This window comes from Oryx dammah, unplaced genomic scaffold (assembly GCF_014754425.2).
Source record: "Oryx dammah isolate SB20612 unplaced genomic scaffold, SCBI_Odam_1.1 HiC_scaffold_5, whole genome shotgun sequence".
Taxonomy (NCBI): domain Eukaryota; kingdom Metazoa; phylum Chordata; class Mammalia; order Artiodactyla; family Bovidae; genus Oryx; species Oryx dammah.
In genome coordinates, this window is record NW_024070189.1 from 103,295,224 (window position 1) to 103,308,593 (window position 13,370).

At 51.8% G+C, this 13,370-nt stretch overlaps 1 protein-coding gene across 6 annotated transcripts in view; it reads right to left on the reverse strand.

The window, feature by feature from the left end:
• Window positions 1–6,657: 6,657 nt before the first annotated feature.
• The window catches only part of SUGP2 (SURP and G-patch domain containing 2), a 28,797-nt gene continuing 22,084 nt past the window's right edge, over window positions 6,658–13,370 (reverse strand). For 3 of the 6 annotated variants that reach the window (XM_040241191.1, XM_040241192.1, XM_040241190.1), the window contains exons 8-11: window positions 13,021–13,082; window positions 10,114–10,250; window positions 9,373–9,493; window positions 6,670–6,928 (exon numbers count right to left, since the gene is read on the reverse strand). In XM_040241191.1, coding sequence (XP_040097125.1) covers window positions 9,373–9,493; window positions 10,114–10,250; window positions 13,021–13,082 — 320 coding nt within the window. In that variant the 3' untranslated portion in view covers window positions 6,670–6,928. Of the gene's footprint in view, window positions 8,896–9,372; window positions 9,494–10,113; window positions 10,251–13,020; window positions 13,083–13,370 lie in introns of all 6 variants that reach the window. The other 3 variants (XR_005721157.1, XM_040241187.1, XM_040241189.1) reach the window with 3 other exon arrangements.

The following is a 13,370-nucleotide window of genomic DNA, read 5'->3' on the forward strand; positions in this document are numbered from 1 at the left end:
CTGAAAACACCGTGCTGGGCGGAAGAAACCGGAAACAAAATGATATGTGATCGGTTTCTATGAAATGTCCAGAACATGCAGATCCAGAGACAGAAGGCAGAGCAGACAGTACGGATTATTAGGGGTTGGGTCCGGGGACCGAGGAGTGACTGATAGTGGGCATGGGGTTTCCTTTTGGGGTGAATGTTCTAGAACTAGATAGGGATGGTCCTCGCACAATGTCATGAACGTATTAAATGTCACTTAATTGTTCACTTAAAGATGGTAAATCTCAAGACTTCCTTTGTGGTCCAGGGGTTAAGAGACTCCATGGTCCCAAGGCAGGGAGGGGGTGTGGGTTCGATCCCTGGTCAGGAAACTAAGATCCCACGTGCCATGTGGCACGGCCAAAAACTTTAAATTTTCAAAATAAATGAATAAAACGGTGAATTTTATGTTATGTGAATTTTACATCAATAAGAAACAAAAAATTGGAGTGATTCTCATGGAAGCCAGCAAAGAGGGAAGTGCTGTTCTTGCCAATGCAGGCAGCCACCGGGCACTAGCAATCTCACACCTGTCAGGGCTTGTGGTCAGCGAGGCCACTTCTTCTCAGGGATTTATTGGCTGCGTGCATTGCTTTCCTCCAAATCTCTTGCTCATTCACACTTCTTGGCTGACGCTCCAGGACAGCGTTAATATCTTTATCTACAAATGAGGAAACTGAGGTTCCCAGGGGTTGAGGTGAATTTTCCCATTATGGCTGTTCCTTCACATCAGGAACTTGGGACTTAGGAGGAGAAGGCCAACAAGGACCCTCAGTGACAGGCGTCCAGCCTCACAGAACAATGGAAACAGTACAGCGAATATTTGTGAGCTTTGAAGCATGCTGTTGCTGATTCTCAGAAGCCTGGGATTAGATGCTACTATTCTCCTGTTTTATAAATGAGGACAATAAGGCTCAGAGAGGTGAATCACTCACCCTAGGTCACACAGCACAGGGAGGACATTATTAGGACTGAGGATTCAAACCCTCAAGTTCTGCTTTGCTCGGAGCTGCCTCTGGGCAAAAGCAAGTTATCAAGTAGTAGACACTGAGATCTTGAAGCCGAAGCCTCATATCTAACACTTGGACCAGGAACTCCAGAAACGGAGATGGCGTTCCCACAAGCCCAAGCAGGGGAGTCTCTGGAGAAAAATCAAGCTCAGCTCAGCTCAAGAGGTCCCCCTCCTGGGGTTCTGAAGAAAGCAGCTGAAGAAGGAAATAGATGAGGCCCCTGGACCAGGAAACTGATGTTTGTCAAATGGAGCAAAACTGAAGTTTTGCCTTTAGCCAAACAAGAAACAATGCCTATTTTCCTTCCTACATTGATCTGGAGGGAATAAACTAATGGGGGAATTTGTTGTAGCAAAAACAGAAATGAGTGAACAGCCAAACAGGCCTGCAAGACTTAAACAATCTTGGTTATTCTTAACTGTTACTACTAACAAACACTTGTAGCTGCACTTGTCCTTTACAAAGCTAATTACTCTCTGACTCCATATAGATTATAATCTGCGCCTGGCATTCTTCTCCCTCTACTCTCCCTTGTAGCATTCTGCATTTCAGAAAGGTCTGGGGCTGATAACTTCAGGGACACGGGACCCAGCTGGGCTGCCTAATGCTAGCTGTGTTCATTTTGAAACTCTGCAAAAGAAAAAAATAAAAAGCAAGCCCTTCAAGAGGATATAAAACCTCTCCCTCTTCCCAAGAAAGGGGCACAGTTCTTGAGGCACTAGCCTGCTGTGTTTCGTTTTTGCCTGGCAAAAACAATAAAGCTACTCTTTTCTATTTCCTCCAAACTCTGTCTCCGTATTTCTGTTTGGCATTGGTGGACAAGGAGCCAAGATTTTGGCAATAGTGAGACCAACTGGAAATCCTGGTGTTTAGTGTGAGTCTGGAGTCAGACTCTAGACCTCAGCTTCTCCACTGGGAAATGGGCCAGCTCCTGCTGGATGTGAAGATTACAGTCCAGGGAGATCATTGGAAGGAGATTGGTTACAGCACAGTCTGGGCTACAGGCTCCGACGTCGACACCTGTGATCTCCTTTGACTCTGAAAGCAAAGCCAAGGCTTAGTTCATCATCCACGTTTTCCTAGACCATAAATTTCTGTCACTCTAAAATCATATAAGCAAAAATTTCAAACCACAAACAGATAAATAGAGGAAACTCCACCCACAGCTCAGCCCATTTCCAGGGAACCCCTGTTGGTAGGTGGGTGTGGAGTTTTCCAGAATTTGTCTGTGATGATGTACGTATGTTTTCTGAGCTTGTGTCTCTGTTTCCCTAGACTCAGCGCTTCCATTGCCCAGGGGCCCAGGTTCGATCCCTGGTTGGGGAACAAAGATCCTGCAGGCTGTGTGGTGTGGCCAAAAAGTAAAAGTAAATAATTAAAATAGCTCTGTAAAATACTGGAGAAAAGTGGTTTTCCAATTAGTGGTATGTTTCGGACTCTTTGAACTTATACTTCATCATCCAATGTTATGGATGAAGGAGATGGAGTCCTAGAGGTTATGGACCTTGCTCAAGGTCACCCACTGTCATGGCCCCAGTTTAGGACTTGACTTGGGTCTGCACGTCCCACCCCAACGTGGGTCCCCTTCAGACACTGTGCTCATTGTCCTTTCATGAAACACTCATTCAATGCTGGGGGTTTAAGACAAGAAGGCCTGGGTGAAGGAGCTCTCAACCTGGGTGAGACAGAGTGGGACTTGAACGCTCCAAGCCAAAGGTTTGAGGGACGGACCTGGGGAAGCCAGAGAGGCACTCGGGCCTCTGTTGGGCAGAGCAGGGAGGGCTGCCTGGAGGAGACATGGGAGGTGGGCCTTGAAGGTTGAATAGAGATCCTGCAGGCAGAGTGGGGCCTCAGGGAAGGGTGGAGAGTCACCCCCAACTGATGGCCAGCGGGGCAGTTTAGGAGTCTCCCTCACTCTTGACATCCAGGAGCAGAAGACAATACTTGACCCCAGGGCTCAGCTGTAAGTCTCAAGGACTGGCTCAAAAGGTTGCCGCCTGCTGCAGCACAGTGCCAGCCCCTCCCTAGATGGGGAAACTGAGGCTTCAGCAGGCACAGAGACTTTGAAGTGCTCCCTGTGGTCTGGGCCTGGGCTCTTCCCCTTCCTGAGCCTCAGTTTCCCCATCTGTACAAAAGGTACAGGACAGCTGGCAGAATCTTCCAGCTGAGCAGGAGTCTGGCTCCAGCCCCAGCAAAAGAATGTCACCCCTGGTTGTTCCCTCCGATAGAACCCATGCCCCAAACATGTGGGAGTTTGACAATTTACTCCTCTCCTAGAGGCTGGACCCTAGGCCTCAGCCTAGGAAGGGGGGCAGTTTTGGAGGTGTGGCTCTGCCCATGGAAGGGGGTGAGGAGGGCACTCTGAAGGCGGTTGGGATCCTCACGGTCAATGCCTGCTTCACAGGTGGGGAAACTGAGGCCCAACAGGATGGGGTAAGGAAGGGTCAGTAACGATACCAGTCCCTCCAGAAGTGGGCCTGGATTCCCCTGCAAATTAGCTATCGCATTTCACTGGAGGAGTCGAGGTATAGAGTCCCACCGCCTGCTATGGCAGGCTCCCTTTCCCCTCTCCTGCACTCCCAGCTAGTGCATCCTCAGCCCTCATGATGACACTTGGGCAGGTGTAGAGGAGGGGAGTCAAGGCCTGGAGAGGCAGGGTCCCCTACCCTGGTTGATGGCCACTCTGGGAACCATCGGCTACAGCTGAGCTTACTCCACACAGGTCAAAATAGGGTGGAGGGAGTGATGGGGTTAAAGGAATCCGGGAGAAGCCAAGAGGGATGGCAGCTGGGCCTGAGTCCTAAGTACAGTGCAAGGACATGGTCCAGAGGGGTCAGGGTCACAGGCTCTGGTTTGCAGTGGAGCACTTTCAGGATCCACAGCCCTTCTATGCTCTGGCAAGGCAGACACAGCTGGGGAAACAAGGGCACCCCCCAGGGTTGCCCCCAAAGTCGAGCGGCACGGGAGCACTGTGGAGGGAGGCAGTGAGGCGGAGAGGACGCAGGGAGGGCTCCAGAAATGCTATTTCTAGAGCTTTATCCACAAAGATAATCTGGGATGTCAGGCCAAAGGTTCTGGACAACTCATGTGGCTATGGGTCGGGAACTTGTGAGATAAGTGATAGTCCAAGGCTATCCGTGTGCATGCGTGCTTAGTCATATCTGACTCTTTACCACCCTATGGACTAGCCCACCAGGCTCCTCTGCCCATGGGATTCTTCAGGCAAGAATCCTGGAGTGGGTTGCCATGCCCTCCTCCAGGGGATCTTCCTGACCCAGGGATGGAACCCACATCTCTTATGTCCCCTGCACTGGCAGGTGTTCTTAACCACTAGCACCCACCTGAGAAGACCAGTCCAAGACATATATACACTTAAATGTTTTTTTTTGAAAGTTAAGTGAAAAAACGCAGAAGGCAGAATAGAATGTGAAGTATAATTTGCATTTTTAAGAAGGGTTCTGTCTATAACATGCCCATATATAAAATCATCTACACAAAGGGATCTGAGGCCTTGGGTTGTGGAAAATTATTTTCCCATGGAACCCAATCCTGTACATTTTGACTTTAGCTAGGCATTACTTATTCACCAACAATACTTGAAAATTATACTCATGTGGAAACACTGTTTAGACCATGAGGAAGCAAGTCTCTAGGTAGCAGGTGGTTCTGTTCAGTTCAGTTGCTCAGTTGTGTCCGACTTTGTGACGCCATGGACTTAGCACGCCAGCCCTCCCTGTCCATCACCAACTCCTGGAGCTTGCTCAGACTCATGTCCATCGAGCCGGTGATGCCATCCAACCATCTCATCCTCTGTCATCCCCTTATCCTCCCGCCTTCAATCTTTCCCAGCATCAGGGTCTTTTCTAATGAGTCAGTTCTTCACATCAGGTGGCCAAAGTATTGGAGCTTCAGCTTCAGCATCAGTCCTTCCAACGAATAGTCAGGACTGATCTCCTTTAGGATGGACTGGCTGGATCTCCTTACTGTCCAAGGGATTCTCAAGAGTCTTCTCCAACACCACAGCTCAAAAGGATAAATTCTTCAGTGCTCAGCTCTCTTTATAGTTCAACTCTTACATCCATACATGACTACTGGAAAAACCATAGCTTTGACTAGATGGACCTTTGTTGGCAGACTTATTTAATAAGCTGTCTAGGTTGGTCATAGCTTTTCTTCCAAGGAGCAAGGTAGCATGCATGGTGAATCTTAAGTTTTTATTTTCTGTTACTTTTACATGGGAGTGGGAAAGGGGAAATCTCTGTGCTTTGTTCTGCATCTATCTGGGATTTGCATTTTCAAAAATCTTTGACAAAGAAAACATATTCATGTTGCCTGGATGTGTATACTTGTGTGTATTACACGTACATGTTACATAGATCCATAGACTAGAGCTTCTCCAGCAGCACCGCCTGCCTTTCTCAAGGTCCTGGTCCAAAGGCTTCCTAGGAGAGGGGAGGATGAGGGGGGAGGAAGGGGTCGGGAGAGGCCATCCACACTGGTAATGTTATGTTCAGGTTCCAATCAGCCCTAAATGACAAGGTAGCAGAGGAAATTTTACCTTCCAAACTGAAAGAAATCCTTCCCAAATCGCAAGGGGAAATAGGACTGAGGTGAAGACAGTCCTGAGTTCTCCTGGGTGGAGAACCTTGCTGTGTGCCTTTGTCCAGGTAACCTTCCCCAGCCCCGTGCAGTGAGAGGAGCTGGGAAGGGGGTCTCCCAAGAGGGAAGAGGAGCGTGGGTGGGGCCCTGGTGGGTTCTCAGCTTTCTCGTGGGCAGACACCACCTGCAGGGCTCTGGCGAGGACAGCACGCGTGGGGCTTCTTGGCTGACAAGCCCTCCTATCTTGATTATGTGGGCCCGTCACTCTTGAGCGTCCTCTGGGACAGTGAGAGGAGCACTTCAGGAGACCCACCCCAGCTTCCTAAGGGGCCTTGTCTCCTCCACCCCTAACTTGCTAACGAAGCCCCCAAACCTTCCTGGGCTGCCTGCTACCCTGGCCCAAGCAGGCTGCTGCCCATCAGGCTGCGCTCAAGTGGAGGTCCCCACAGGTCCTGCAGGCACCAGGCTTGCCCGCCCATGTGCTCTGGATCCTCCCTCCTCACCAGAAGGGCCAGGGGCTGCCGATGGGGCGAGCAGACAGACAGGGAACAGCATATGGGAACAGCAACGAGCTCTCAAGATATTCCACAGGCCGACTTTGAAGTCAGGGCAAAGCCCAAGTGGGCCTTGTTCTAACTCTGGCAGCTTGAGTCCCAACCCTGGGAAGGCTATGAGGGGGGCAGGTGAGCTGTGGGTAGCTCAGGTAAAGCTCCCATATCCCGACACTCTCAAAGGCAGATTTCTGTACCCAGCAACTTGCCCCTTGTTCTCCACAAAAAATATGGTGGACCCAGCCAGTATGCTTGGCCCTGATCACTACCTGCTCTCTGGCACCCTTCAGGCTTTCCTTGTGACTCACCAGGGCCCCCAGCTGCAGCGGGGCAGTCAGAGAGGCCCCAAGCTGGCAAAGCACATGCCTGAGAGGCAGCAATTTTACAATCTGTCTCCATGTAGGCCCCACCACATCCACATGTTCCCTGGCAAGTATGATTGAAAAATGCATCAATGGAGACCATGGAAAATTGGGTTTTCTCTACATTTATTTCAACTGCTAAATGATTAACAACATCCACAACTTCTTAGATTTAAAAAAAAAAAAAAAAAAAAAACCCAAACCCCCAAAACTTCCATTTTGTAACATCACAAATGTCTTCTAGGTTTTACCAAAGACCAAAAAGCTAAAATTCTCTATATGATTTCCAGTGATGGAAACGAGGCAGAGACAGTAAGCACCCAAAGTGGCGAGTTAGCACTTTCCGGATGCCTGTCGTCCTCACGGAAGAGACCCTGGAACTAGAATGACAGAAAAGACACTGTGACTTTGACAAGGCTACGCAGCTGCACGTCACGCTTGCTTGCATGCATGCTCCCTGCAGAGTGGCCTCTGCCAGAGAGAGCAGGCCAGGAGTGGAGGGCCAGCGTGCCAGTCCTCGGCCGACAGACGGCACAGGACGCACCGCCATGCTCCTCCCTACCCCTACAACGCCTTGACTGCCTCAATGCCATCTCCACGGAAATGTCACCTGAGTGTTTACGGGACTTTCCAGGCTCAAGAAGTAGGTGTTCCCTTTGACGTTTGCCAAAGGCTCATTGTCAGCCAAAGCAGGACACCCCCAGGAAGAGTGGCAGGAGGCTGTGGATTGAATAGGGCTCGAATCCTGGGAATTCCTATTTTATTTATAAATAAAAGCAGAAAGCTAAGAATGAGCATACTAGGACAAAGTGAATATGATGGTCAAAGCTATGCTTGAAGAGCGAGAACTCCTGCTGGGGGTGCACACCTCACTCTGGGCGTGCGCTGGTCATGCTTGCTCTGTGACAGGCCATGGGGAGCCAGGCCCAGGTCTCAGAGTTCGATCACTCTGCCTGACTCACAGCCAACATGGAAGGCTGCTGGAAGGATTAAAAAAGAAAGGAGGTGATTCCCCCAGGTTGTGGTTCCCCCAATCCACACCACCAGGCTATTTCAACTCTGCTGAAGAACCTCCAACATGTCCACCCATAAAGATCTGCCAAAACAATAGAAGTGACCAGAAGCAAGCAGAGCTCAGGGGACTACCCGTGACATGAAGAAAGGCAGCATCAGGTGGGAACGCGATGCTGTGCCAATGAGCGCGGGCCAGACAGAGAGAGATCCAGAGGAGGCTGGGACTACAGCCCAGGAGAGCTGAGGATCTGAGAGAATGAGGACTTCGTAACTGCCAATAGAAGTGGCTGATGGGGTAATTCACTGCTCTGTCCCCCAAGTTCACAGTATCAGCAGGATCTCATTTTTCAGATTTTGACAGATATTTAAAACTTCAACACTGCTGCTTTCTGATGAAGGGTTGAGAGATCCCCACAGCCTGAGAATTCCACATGTAGCTGCAAGAGGCAGAGCGTGAGAAGCTGGAAGGGGCGGCAATCATACGTCTTGAAATAGCAAACAGCTGCAGATCCCACCCCAAGAGGATCCTTTCTGTTCTGCACAAAGGCCCTAATAAAACAATTTTTTACACTGCAACACACGCAAAAAACGAAATCTTGAAGAGTTTACACCTCCTACTCATTTGCAGGAAACATTCCATATGTGGTTTTTAAAAAAACTAGTTTGCTTTGTGGATTTTAAAGAGAATGTAAATTTGGGGAAAGTTTCATTAGGGTAATGATTACTCCCCAATGAATTTAGCTGCTGAATACATTGGTGAAATTTCATTAAATCTCTAGGGATGCATTTGAGACTCCATAAATAATATGTTCATTGAATCCACTTGTGTAAAGAGCTTCAGCACCCAGACCGACAGGCGGTGGTACTAGAGCGCAGGCTTCATTACTCCTGATTCATATTCCCTATTTGAATTTGAGAAGACACAAGCCACGACTATCTTGGGATCAAGTCTGCTCTTAGAGGGCAGCGTGTCCTGGGACAGGAAGCCCGACAGTGGCCAGCTCCTAGGCGCTCGTAGGGCGCTGGTGCCTGCAAGGGCAACCCCACCTTCTGAGTGGGGCCAGCAGAGACCAGCAGAAGGCCTGCTGCCAGAAGCATTTGAAAGAAGGGGGAAAGGCAAAAGCAGGCTGGCAACGGGGCCTTTTTTTGTGTGTTTTAAGAAAAAGAAAAGCCAGGGGGTGGAACCTCCACACCAGAAACTGCAGAGATGTCTGTTTTCCGTGTACACACCAAACCTGCTTGGGCACTGGCTCCAGGGCTGATCCGGGACAGAGGTGGTGTTTTAAGAGTAATTGCTGCTGCAAGCCTTATCTTTCTCACCAATGGTTTTCATCTATTCAGGGAGAGAACGATTTTGTTCAAAACTGAGTTGGAAATTATGGGTGGGGAAGACAACTAAAAGCAGGGGAGAAAGATAAGTGTATTTATAGGCCAAAGGCCCTTGGGAAGGAAAAGGACTGGAAGACCCTCAAATCGAGACGAGGGACGAGTGGCGTCCTCTGCGGTGCCAGCTTCAAGGTCACCCTGACACGTGCAGGACACAAGGCCACTCCTGAGGCAGCTTGTTTCCACAGGACGGCTTGGCGCTCAGGCCCCACCACAGGCTGCAGGCAGCGTGCAGGGTGAGTGTGGGGCTCGCTCCTTCAGCCAAACCTGGAAGGTGAGGGGCAGGACGCACCCACAGCCGAACACCCCTAGTGTTTCCCTCACAGAGTTTTGATTTTGCGGGGAGGGAGTGACACCTTGGTGCTTGTGTCCTACACCCTGGCACGTCAGCTCAGGCAGAGCCCCCACTGGCTCACACACATACCTATTTGCTGGCCCGTCTGTGTCTGTACATCTGCATCATCCTCTGACGGAACACATCAAACGTGTCTTCTTTGTGCTCCTGCCCGTCGGCACCCAGCCCCTCCCCTTCCGACGCGCTTCCCCTGAGAAGCAAAACGGACAGTTAGCTGCGCCTAAGCCCACGGCTGGGCCACCAGGGCACGGACACAGCCCGAGCCGCCAGAGGGGCACGGCGGTATGAGGGACACACGCCGGTGACAGCAAGGGAAAGAGGAAATCGAGACAGAGCTCACGGTGGGGACAAGGGACACTCACCTGTGCAGGCTCGTGGACCTTCTGAGAAGCGTGCTCAGAAGCCAGCCCCTTATTACAGCAGAAAGCCTCCCCAGCAGGTGCTAAGCTCACTTTTAATGGAAATGCTTGCTGCATGTTAGTGGGGCTTCCTAAACTGTGGGCCGTGCTCTCTCCTGGCTAGTCTGAGTGTGGGTTCCCGGAAAAGGGAAGTGGCTGTTAGCCTAACTACCCAGAATTACCACTCGGCTTTTCTGATCATAATGAACATGGCCAAATGGCAGGGACCAAGGCTATGCAAACACAGCCAGAAACTGTGTGAACACCTGAACAGGGACACGCCCTGCCAGAAGCCACGTTCAACACCGGGGAAACCAAGGGGCGCCGGTCAAAGGACTTAGGGCCAGAATCCCCCAGAGAGCCTGTCTCCCCGGGCACAGCCGCCCCCTGGCACCCGACGCCTGCCGCATACACGCTGACCGGCTCCCTGATGCCCTTCCCGCAGGAGCCCAGGCCGTGGCCCTCCTTCCAGCCCATCTTCTGTAGCATCTGGAACCCCAGGTTCTTGTCGGTCAGCTTCTGCTGGGCAAAGTCAAAGTCCTTGGGTTTCTGAGGAGAGAGAAGAGTGTGGCCCATGAGAGGCAGCAAGCACCTGGATCAAGAGTCTGCCCTGGGCTGCCCCTGGACATGGTCCAGTACTAACACCCCCATGCCCCTTTGATGCCCCTAGATGCTCAAGATCAAGTCACGATCCTGGCAACATTCCCTGGGTGGGCTGATATTTGTAAAGGTTGGAGGTCACAGCTTGAGGTATCCCCAGAGAACTGAACCAGAGCAGTCTGTCAGGCTTCACTGTGACCACTCTCGTTGCAGTGTTGAGACTATGAACTAAACTTTGTGCGGGGATGGTAGGGGCTGGGCCCAAAATTTTGACTAGGAAGATCCCAGAGTGGAGACCTGAACAAAGAAAGTGGCCATGTGATGATCAGGGGGCATATCCCAGGCTGGATGGAACAGGCCTTGAGGCAGGAAGGCCCCTGGAGTGCCAGAGTCAGAGAGGAAGCAGGGCTAAGGCAGAAGGGGACCAGATAGGAATGGAGAGAGGCTGTACAGAAAAGCTGTCTCAAAGGGTCCTCTCTATTCGACGTCCACTCCTCTCTCATCGTTTCATTCATTTCTGTGAGCTTTCAAAAGGCTGGACAGTGACTCCATTCTAGAAGCTTCCTGGGCAGCCCTCAGGCATTACTTACCAAACCCATGTGTGTGTCTGGTCCTTCTCAGGTCTGGGGCTCTGAGTGCTCCCCAAGGGTAGGGGTGAGGTTTTACCTGGACTCTGGGGTCCATGTCTAGCACAGAGCAGACCTCGCTGAGAGTGGGTGTAGCTGGGAAGGATGGGGCCTGGGAATGACCTTGTGGGTGGAGAATTAAGAAGCCCTGGCAGAGATCTGGGCTCCAAAGCAGGCTGTGGAAAGACAAATGAAAAGGCCCAGAGGCCTCTGGAGGAGACACCTGCCTGGTGTGAGCTACGGGGATCTCCATTCACTCATGAATATTCATGTGCTGCAAAGTCTGGGCAGCTAGAGGCTCACAGTTTCTGCCACCTGCGCCTGTTTCTTTAATCCATTTATGGCCTGGGAGACTGAGAGGGGCTCATGCGCTCCCAGGGAGAAGGTTCCCTTGTCCTAATCAAGGCAGCGAGGAGCAGTAGGGAGGGTTCCAGTGTGGGTGGGAAGAGGGTGAAGGGACAGCAAAGGTTGGCCACAGGTCCCCCAAGGGCAGGCTTGCATCTCGCTTCAGGAAGGCTGCACAAGTGGAAGCAACAAGAGGAACAGGGGTCCACTCAGCCGGACAGCTCTTGGTGAGTTTTCAACTGTGTCTAAGAATCAGCCTGCCCGGTCTCCTGGGGCTAGAGCAAAGCCATGCACCTGAGGCCAGGCTGCAGAGTGCAGAGAGAGCTACGAGGAGACCTCCTTCCTGTCAGCAGTCATCCCAAAGAGAGACCCACGGTGGCAGGATACCAGCTGGCTGCACACTAGGTTAACCATTTCATTTAATCCTCGCGGGATCTCCTACCTGCAAGGTAGGTGCAACTGTCCCACTTTACAGATGTACACACAGAACCTCATGCCAAGATTAGATGGCCAGGCTGAGCCTGAAACAGCTGCCTTCTCACTGTTAAAAACACACACTTCAGGCACAGGAAGGTTCCTGCTCCCAGCTGTAACTGAGGTCACACTGATGCTTCATCTGTCTGCTGAGACTGGCGCGATGCACTCACAACATTCTGAGCCACCACACGGGCTTTCCCCAGCCTTGGACGACTGCAGAGACACCTGGTTCCCCACTTACCTCCTGGACTGCTAGGGACCTGTGATGTCCCCACGTGTCCCAGGTGACCTGGGCCAGCCTCACCTGCCTGAGGTTCGCTCTCGTCTCCTTCCAATGACCCACCCCCCACAGGGGCGCCCCATTTCAGTCAACAGCAGCCCTGGTTCCCTTCACTGTCCAGGCCGACAACCCCAGTCACCCTGGACTCTCCTTGGCTTTCTCTGGTCCACGTCCCGTCCATCAGTACGTCCCACCAACTCCACCTCACCCCGCCCGGGCCCCAGCTCTGCCTGGACCGCTAGCCCACAGGCTGCTTTCCACACAGTCGTTATAATGGCCATGTCTTCTACCCAAATCCCCACCGTGGTTTGGCCCCCTGACGCCTCTCCCAAAGAAGGGGCACAGTGCTGGCACCCACCTACAGACCCCATGTGACCTGGCTGCTGCCACCTCCACTTCCTCACCGCCCTACCCCCACCGCTCCACTCTAGGCACAAAGGGCTCGCTGCTGACCCGTGCCTGCCCTGGGGCTTCTATCAGGCCTCCCACCTTGCTCCTCCTCACCCACCAAGCTCGGTTCTGCACATTTCTGCTGCTGACAGCCCTGCTCACTGCTGCCTCTGGGTGGGCAGATGGAAGAGAGAGCACAGGGGGTCGGTGCCGGTTAATGAACACTCGCACACGCGCGCGCGCGCACACACACACACTCACGCATGCATGCGTGCACACACACGCTCAGCTTACCAGCAAAGCAGCCCACTCTTTTAACCACAATTACAGTCTACTAAATCTGAACCTCTCAATGGCTGAGACATGATCTTGTTCATCTCGCCGATCCACTGCACACATCAGGCCTTACCCATCCGTTAAATAGACTAATTGCTCCATCCTGTGCTCTGGGCAATGCAAAACAGTTTTAAGAGAGATAAGGCTGTGTGTTGTTCTTTGCATGTTGACACCTGGCCTGCAGAGTGAGTACAGCCTGCAGCAAGTACCCTTGAGAACTAGGGCAAGCTCTGTGTCACATGTGAGGATGCCCAGCCATGCTCACCTTCTTCTTGGACATGGGGCGACCCCGAGGCCTGTCATAGGCAATTCGAACTGGTTCGTGAACTGGAAGACAAAAGAAATGTATATATACCAATACACAGGTCCCTTCCCCAGATTACTTAGAAGACAAGCATGCTGCAGCTTTGGCTAACGGCCCTTCTGCCGGCAGAGCAGGCTAGGAGCCGTACTGCGGGGCCAGCCGTTTGGCCTGCAGAGCACAGAAACGAACACAGAGGCTCAGCTGAGCGCTGCCTTGCTGGGGGAGTCTCATTGAGTGTGACTGCCACATTTACGACGACGGACCCAGCACATGCACTGCTCTTCATGACTGCAGGAAGGCATTCGGCTTCA